Source organism: Cynoglossus semilaevis, unplaced genomic scaffold, assembly GCF_000523025.1.
Source record: "Cynoglossus semilaevis isolate Cse_v1.0 unplaced genomic scaffold, Cse_v1.0 scaffold1507, whole genome shotgun sequence".
Taxonomy (NCBI): Eukaryota; Metazoa; Chordata; class Actinopteri; order Pleuronectiformes; family Cynoglossidae; genus Cynoglossus; species Cynoglossus semilaevis.
The window spans coordinates 68,341-76,607 of NW_007585114.1; the positions used below are offsets into that span (position 1 = coordinate 68,341).

An 8,267-nucleotide genomic window follows, 5' to 3' on the forward strand; every position below is an offset into this window, starting at 1 on the left:
AGATGAAGGATTTCAGATTCTCCTACAAATTCAAAATGTCCTGTAAAGAGGACGTTTTGCGTCTGTGTCCAAATATCAAGAAAAAGTGAGTGTTTGTTAAAATACCCTATAAAAGCGCCACATTAATGGTCTAAACGGTCATTATTTCCTCTGTAAAGAACACTCACAGGGGCTTCTTTAAGTACATTTGATTTTCCCACTGCAGGGTGGACGTTGTCATCTGCCTGAGCACCACGGTGAGGAACGACACGCTGCAGGACGTTAGGGAGCAGCGGGTGTCTCTGAAGTGTCGTAAACAGCTGAGGGTGGAGGAGCTGGAGATGGTGAGGAACGGCTGTTTGTCATTTTAGATGAGATCAGATTTTTCGGAAAGATGACGTTCTCTGAAGAACTTTTTTTCCTGCTCTAAGTCGGAGGACATAAGGTTGGAGCCGGAGCTTTACGAGGCCTGTAGATCTGACATCAGTCGCTATTGTCCCAATGTCAACTTTGGAAATGCTCAGGTAAGAACCACAAGGAACAAAGCCCTGAATGTGTTCATCTAGAGCAGGGCTCTGAAAGTCAATCAGGTGAGGGGCCACATTTCAAACAGAGAAAAAAAGGCTGCAACCAGAAATGATACATTTCAACTGACCACAACACATATTGTTTTACTCAATAAAATAAATAAAAAATGTAATAAAACAAAATCAACCTTAAGCAAAATAACAATATTATAAAACAATTATTCACAATAACATGTGTTGTCTCATTTCCAAACTATATAAATCAAGTTGTCTTACCTGCGCACCTCCCCCTCCCCAACCTCAGATGATCGAGTGTCTGAAGGAGCAGAAGAAGCAGCTCAGTCCACGATGCCACCAGAAGATCTTCAGGCTGCAGGAGGGAGAGATGAACGACCCCGAGCTGGACTACCAGCTGATGAGAGTCTGTAAGCAGATGATCAAGGTGAAAAACATTAGAATAAATAATACAGAAATGCAAACAATAGTTGTGTTTCATTTGAATGGTCCTCAAAGCCGGTTTGACTATGAACGTACCTCCAAACACCCCTGCAGCGTTTCTGCCCCGAGGCCGACGCCCGGAACGTTCTTCAGTGTCTGAAACAGAACAAAAACAGTGAGCTGATGGATCCAAAGTGCAAACAGATGATTACAAAGAGGCAGATCACACAGAACACGGGTACTGTTGTCGACACACACCACGGTTATCATGAAATATTTCGTTTAATTTCATTTTAATCCTCCGTTTTAATCCTCCTCCAGATTACAGATTAAACCCAGTGCTGAGAAAAGCCTGTCGAGCTGACATCCCCAAGTTCTGTCAGTCCATCCTGCACAAGGCCAGTGAAGACAGTGAGCTGGAGGGTCAGGTCATCGCCTGCCTCAAACTCAAGTACGCCGACCAGGTCAGAGTCCAAACATGTAACAGAGAGTGAGAACTAATTAAATTAGAGCCGATGATGTGATGTACAGTAGACTGGTGCTGAAGGAAGTCAATGTCACTGTTGTTGTTGTTGTTGTTGTTGAACTGCGTTTGTCTGGGCCTCGGTGCAGAGGTTGTCTGCAGACTGTGAAGACCAGATCAGAGTGATTCTGCAGGAGTCAGCGCTGGACTACAGGCTGGACCCTCAGCTGCAGCTGCACTGCTCAGAAGAGGTATACACACACACACACACACACCTGCTCAATTTACGTGCTGTGGTTTCACTACCTACTCCTCCTCATCCTCCTCCCTCAGATCTCCAAGTTGTGTGTGGAGGAGGCAGCGGCTCAGGAGCAGACGGGTCAGGTGGAAGAGTGTCTGAAAGTCAACCTGCTGAAAGTCAAACAAGAGACGTGTAAAAAGGTGAGTGTTGTCCATTGTTAGTCATCATTAGTTCTACAGTATGTGTGAGCAGGTAGAACTCAGCTCCTCTTTTTCATCGTCCTCGCAGGAAGTCCTGAACATGCTGAAGGAGAGTAAGGCGGACATCTTTGTGGACCCGGTCCTTCACACAGCCTGCGCTCTGGACCTCAAACATCACTGTGCTGCCATCACACCGGGCAGAGGACGACGTGGGTTCTTTCACAGCTTTTTGTCATCATGACAGTGTTGACCCTTCTCAGCATTTTGAAGCATGTTTAAAATACAATGCTTGATGGGATTTGTAGTACGACTGAGACACTTCCTCAGTCCCTGAACAGGGTTCAATTGTGGGCTGGATTTGAACAACAGGCTTTGACTTTGACCTGATGTTTGTGTTGCTGATATGACAGTTTCATCTGTGCTTCACTGTAACCCTGAATGTTCTGCTCCCGTCTCTCCATTCAGAAATGGTCTGTTTGATGGAGGCGTTACAGGACAAGAGGATTCGTCTGCAGCCTGAGTGTAAGAAAAGACTTCAAGACCGCATCGACATGTGGAGCTATGCCGCAAAGGTAAAACATCTGCCGAAAAAAAGTTTCCTCCGGGGTTTTAAATACAGAAATATTTTTTTAAAAGTATTTTATATAAAATTTCTTGTAAGGGGAAATTTTACATGTTTCGCTTACAAACAAATTAAAATTCCTCAGAAAGAGCAGGAAATTTAAATACATTTATAACAATAAAAAAGACTAAACGTGAGAATTATAGTTATATATTATAGTTAGACAGGTGATTATTGGCTAGAAACCGACGTAACAGTCGCACTTATATGGAAAGTTGAGGATTTTAGATAAAAGTAGCACAATTGTACCCAGAAGTTAATTTACTTTACATCCAACCTATAGGTGGCGCCAGCAGAGGGCTTCTCCGACCTAGCAGTGCAGGTGATGACGTCACCATCCAAAAACTACATCCTGCTGATGATTGCTCTGAGTGTGTGCGTCCTCTTCCTGGTGGGGCTGCTGTGCGGTCGTTTCACTAAGAGAGTGACCAGAGAACTGAAGGACCGGTAGAAGACAAGGGTCTGAGAAGGCCTCAGAAAAAGACTAGGTTCATCGCGTCCTCTTCTTCTTCTTCTTCTACTTTCACTGATACTTTGTTTGCACAGCGCCAGCAGCCGTGCCATGTCTCGATCTTCTGGTTGGTTTTAAACCTGATGGCTGCTGCACCTTTGCATCAAATGCAAATATTTCTCCATCACTGAAGTAAATTCTCCGTCACCTTCTTCAACTCGAGGCATCACCAAACATCAATAGAGCCTGAGTGGTTTGAAGGAATATGCCGTTACCATGGACACAGTTCTTCTTTTTGGAGTATGTGCTCTTCATCTGGATCAGCTCCAGAATCTTTCTGGTTTTGACTCAATCCTTCTGATGTGACGATTGTTTTTTCGCCTCCTGATGCCGTTTCGGAGCATGTTAAAGATCATTCTTTCTTAAGAAACTGAAGCCACAACAAATCGCACATAGAAAAATCTGTGGCAAAACTTTAAGCTAACAAACACAATGTCCCTGCTGAGTCCACGTTTTCTCCCAGCAGTCATGAAGAAGTCCATTCTGCTCATGGTGTCCAGCGTCATTTAAAAACCTGTTTAATTTAAAACTGAATTAGGTGTCATTTCATTGCACTTTTTTTTAATGTGCGGCCTTATTTATTGTTTGTAGATTACATTTTTCAGTAACTGATTGGTAGAACATAAGGACTAAATGTATACTTTTTGTGTTTGTATTATAGCGCCCCCTCTGTCTTCTCTTCATCTTTCATTTTGTATGAACTACATCAGACTGGGCACTACACATATGTGTATATGTATATGTACATAGATGTACGTACTTATATATACATATGTGTATTTTTATATATGCGTGGGTATACATATAGGCAAAGCTAAGGTAACTGCTGGCTGTTCTGGTTGCAGCCAAGAACAGAGAGAAACTACCAATAGGAGGACAGACTTTTGATCAACAGTTATATCTGCAGAACATCATAAAACACTGAATGTTAATTATGCCGATGCATCAGAGAGATAGGAAAATCTTTTTTTTTTCTCTGACATTTGCTTACTTAAAATAATTTTCTAAAATTTCTAGGCATTTTTTGTTTTATTTTAATCAAATGTGTTGCACACTTGCACATTTTGCAAGTGTGAACATGTGAAACTCATGATGAACAACTGTTACTTCCAAAGTGATACATTTGCAAATTGACAGTTTCCAATAAAAAAGTGAATAGAATGAAATTAAACTTGAAGCTGAGCTGATGAAGCGGGAGTTGATCTTTAAGTGATCCACGGTCTCATAAGTGTTGGCCTTAGAGTGAAGACAACAATCCTTTCAGTTTTATATCAACATACTTTTTCAGTTTATATTTGACCATGTAATATGACAATGCAAATCAAGTGTTGTGCGATTTCATTTTGCCCTTTGAAAATTGAAGATTTAATAAAAAATGTCTGCCGATTTTTGTACTTCTGCCTCTGTTGTCAGGTAAAACTGTTGTATTTGTACACAAACACTTTTCCTTCAAACATTTTTTTTTAAACAGACTAATGTTGAATTTGTGGACAACTCTCTAAAACTCTAAACCCTTTCTGGAAACAGTGTTAGTTTTAATAAACTACCTATGAATTGACAACAAAATGCAAATAAAATAGTTTCAGGGCAGAAAGCACTTTATTGTTGCTTCCACTTTTTACAGTTTACTGTAAATTATTTTGTGAAAAAAGGAACAAAAATTAAAGAAAAAGCAGCAGCAGCGTTAATTTTCTCTAACATCCCTAATCATCTGGACACTCGTCTGTTTTATCTGAAGCCAAGGCAACTTAAAAAAATGTTTTAATATTGTCCACATCTAAAATGTGTGCTTTATGAGCAAGACAGAAAAAAAAAATGTAAAAAATTGAATGATTCAGATTGGACTCCCTGCTTGTCATTTAAATAAAGACTGTTCTAAGTTAATCAAGGAAGAGAAATCAGCGTGTTAATAATTTGACTTTAAAGAATTAAATTTAAAAATGTCAGCCTCTAAATGAGATCAACCACAAATCAGTATAAACAATAGAAAAGACGTTAGAAGGAAATAAAATGAATGGAGGAACAGAGGTCTTCTAAATAACCAAAGGTTATGAAACTAAACTATTATGAGTGAGTGAATGTGACAAAGTTCTGTCTGCAGAACCAAAGACCGAAGCTGTGAATGTTCCCGAGGATCTGCTGGTTTCTCCTGAGGTCAGGGTGGAAAGTCCTCAGCAGATCATTCTTCAGTCGGCACAGCAGTCACGCAGATTTTTTGGCCTCAAGGCACTGAGTTTGTTCTGTGATTCAAAGCAGCAGCAGCTGCCACAGCAGAGAGCAGGACACGGCGAAGAGACGAGAAAGAGTTGCTGCCCGCTAGAGGCAGTACTGAGGAACAGCTCCTCCAGAGGTTTAAAAAAAAAAAAAAAAGAAGTCCCGTTTTAAAATCAACCGCACCACTTTGCATCGTCTGTTGATTGTCTGAACTAAACCTCTTGGAAATTCCAAAGCTGTAGATATTGTAGATAACAATTGACGCTGCTTATCCTGTAGTATTTCTTGTTTTCTAACGTGGCATACAGATTAGGAACAGAAAGAGGAGGAAAATATAGATAAAAGAATTCCAGAAAAATAATTTTTAGTTGCTTTAAGAAAGAAAAAAACATTCAGACCAAGTGTCATTGGTCGAAATGAGATCTATAGTCTTCATAGGACAAAAGAAGTATTTCAGCGTTTTTCTCCGTCTCCACCCAGTAGAAGAACATCTCAAGGATTTGATAAATAGCATGTCTGGTCTTCACTTCAGCTTCATCCTGAAAATATCCTGAAGTAACGTTGGTGAGCAGAAGTCAAAATGTGGGGAATTCTTCTGCTCCACTTTCTTAAGAGCACCTCCTGGTGGTTGTTCTTCTTTATATGAATTCAAAATTAATTAATTAATTTTCCCAGGTTGGAAAACGAATGAACGAGGACTTTTCCACAAAATGTTTTTTCAAAAGTAAAACTCAAAACACTGCTGGAGACTCGTAGTTTCACCCACTACGAGCCTGACAGTGCAGGTTGTCGTCAGAACGATTGGCTGATTGAACCACAAGGGGGGTGGGGGCATCAGGAGGAGACGCTGTGGACGTAGTTAGCAGGATAGAGACCAACCTGTCCGCTGCTCAGTTGACCTTTACACCAGCCCTGTTCGTCCTCCGAACCCAACTTTAGCAGCTCCTCACCTGTAGGGGAGAGGGCGGTGGGTGAGTCAGGCTGAAGGAAGTAACAGCTTGAACAGCTGCTCCTACTAAATACAGAAGGTAAAAGGTGCTGGGGTTCAGATGGATAAACAAAAAGACCTTCATAAATTAACTGTTTTATATATATACTATAATAATGAGATGTCATATTATTCAAATAATATATTCTAATATTCAAGTCATCAATAACTAAACAACAACAATGGTATTTAGTACTCTCCTGTTTCTAAACAAAGATGGATAAATCATTGTTATTGAGTATATATTGAGGTTTATATATATATATATATATATACAGTATATACACAGTATATGATTTATAATGTGAACCATTATAAAAATCCAGCACTTCAGTCCCTTCTCAATAAAAATGAACCTGCTCCAGTCATTTCGAGGACTTTTCTCAGTGTTAAAGCAGCAAGTATAAAACTCTTGAAAAGTTTGACTACCAAACCTACCTTAGAAACAGCAGCGTCCAATCAGATTATTCAAACAGCAGACTTCAGTTCTTTTTCATGTAAAGGATTTTACATGTTCAATGCTGATAAACAAATTTTTTCTGATAATTTTAGGAAAAATTATCTTGAAAAATCTGCCACAGAAATAGGAAGGAACAAACTCAGACTTCTGTGGGTGTATGTGAAATGTGAGTAAAACTGGGTTTTCAACCAGGTTAATGTTTGATCACAGCTGATTGTTGGTTTTTACCTAATTGTTACCACTGTCAGTTCATGCAACACATTGTTTTTGTAAGTTTTCATTGTTTTTTTTTTTACAAACTCTGTTTGGCTGCATGAGCTCTGTACACACACACACACCCAAACACACACACGCCACACCAGTGCAGGTACAGAGTCATGATCCAGCTGAAGTCACACGGAAACCAGACAATTCACGGTTTTGTCTGACTCTGGAACCATTCAGAGAAAAACAAGCCTGAGGTGAATGACATGCAGAGACGAGCTGAGTGTAAAGGCCGAGTGTGTTTACACTGCGCTGCATGGTCAGAGTTCACCACTACTCAGGGAGGCATCGTCTCATGTCCACTGAGGCTCTGACCGCAGCTGAACTGATAACTTCACCTAAAGCATTTTGCAGTATTCCTCAAGTAGGTTTATCAACTATAATAGTATTTTCAGCATCAATGGCATTAACATTTTTATACATATATACTGACTTTATAGAAAAAGATAATAGATAATGCTAATGATAGTGCTAATGTCTGACTCAGTATCCATAAAATATGCAACCTGGGTTGGCCTTGGTGGCGCTGCTGAGACGCTTTCAGACCCTTTGTTTTTTTATATATATATTTGAGCACTTGTTTGAGCACTTGAGCTCATTTGTCAATATAATGTTCAAATGATTAGCAGCAAAATATGACAATAAATCGACCCCCACCCTTTCCTTCCCCCCAAACCTCAGATGCCTCCCATCTATGAGCATTAGTAAGGGTTAATACCTGCTTTAAAGCTGAGCTCATCAGCCTCCTGGCCAATGTAATCATACAGCGCTTTGACGGGCACGCCCACTACCTGATCCTCATCCTCCTCCACGTCTCCGACACCGTTCACCGCCAGTGCCTTCTTAGGAGTTTCCTCATCTGACCAGTCTGAGGAATAATCCTTTGTCCTGAGAAAAAAGGAGCGAGAGAGAGAGGTAGAGGGACAGAGAGAGAGAGGGTCACAACAATCAGACCAAAACAAACACAGAGCTGCTTTTAGTCACACATCTGACAAAAACTAACTTTAACTTTTTAGTTGCCAATTAAACTGTGTTAAACACAAGGTGTTGATCTTCAATATGAAATAGTTAAAAAGAAAACTACATACTAACTTGACACACACACTCACACGTATGTACAGTCGGTCGATTGTAGTAATGCAATTAAAAAAAAACACCCCTTTTGTCAAGTGATGTTTAATCCATGACAAAACTGTTCTCCAATAAAATACAGTAAAAACCAAACAAGCAGAGAGCTCTGATGAGAACTCGACCTCTTACCTGCTGGTCTCCATGGTGATGGGACTCGGTGGAACATTATCTTCACTCGAGGAGACGATGTTGGTGAGAGTGACCACGTTCTCCTCAGCGTGTCCTCCTC

General features: G+C 40.4%; 2 protein-coding genes across 3 annotated transcripts in view; one reads left to right on the forward strand and one right to left on the reverse strand.

The window, feature by feature from the left end:
* The window catches only part of LOC103398535 (Golgi apparatus protein 1-like), a 13,121-nt gene extending 8,746 nt beyond the window's left edge, over positions 1-4,375 (forward strand). For both annotated transcript variants that reach the window (XM_025053631.1, XM_025053632.1), the window contains 11 exons: positions 1-85; positions 206-323; positions 411-503; positions 811-948; positions 1,059-1,182; positions 1,266-1,408; positions 1,557-1,658; positions 1,741-1,848; positions 1,937-2,057; positions 2,314-2,420; positions 2,754-4,375. The exon at positions 1-85 is cut by the window's left edge and continues 1 nt beyond it. In XM_025053631.1, coding sequence (XP_024909399.1) covers positions 1-85; positions 206-323; positions 411-503; positions 811-948; positions 1,059-1,182; positions 1,266-1,408; positions 1,557-1,658; positions 1,741-1,848; positions 1,937-2,057; positions 2,314-2,420; positions 2,754-2,921 — 1,307 coding nt within the window. In that variant the 3' untranslated portion in view covers positions 2,922-4,375. The remainder of the gene's footprint in view (positions 86-205; positions 324-410; positions 504-810; positions 949-1,058; positions 1,183-1,265; positions 1,409-1,556; positions 1,659-1,740; positions 1,849-1,936; positions 2,058-2,313; positions 2,421-2,753) is intronic.
* Positions 4,376-4,557: 182 nt separating this feature from the next.
* Positions 4,558-8,267, reverse strand: part of pacsin3 (protein kinase C and casein kinase substrate in neurons 3) — a 17,084-nt gene continuing 13,374 nt past the window's right edge. Inside the window, 3 exon segments of the mRNA XM_017030763.2 lie at positions 4,558-6,145; positions 7,626-7,795; positions 8,168-8,267. The exon segment at positions 8,168-8,267 is cut by the window's right edge and continues 43 nt beyond it. Coding sequence (XP_016886252.2) covers positions 6,030-6,145; positions 7,626-7,795; positions 8,168-8,267 — 386 coding nt within the window. The 3' untranslated portion in view covers positions 4,558-6,029.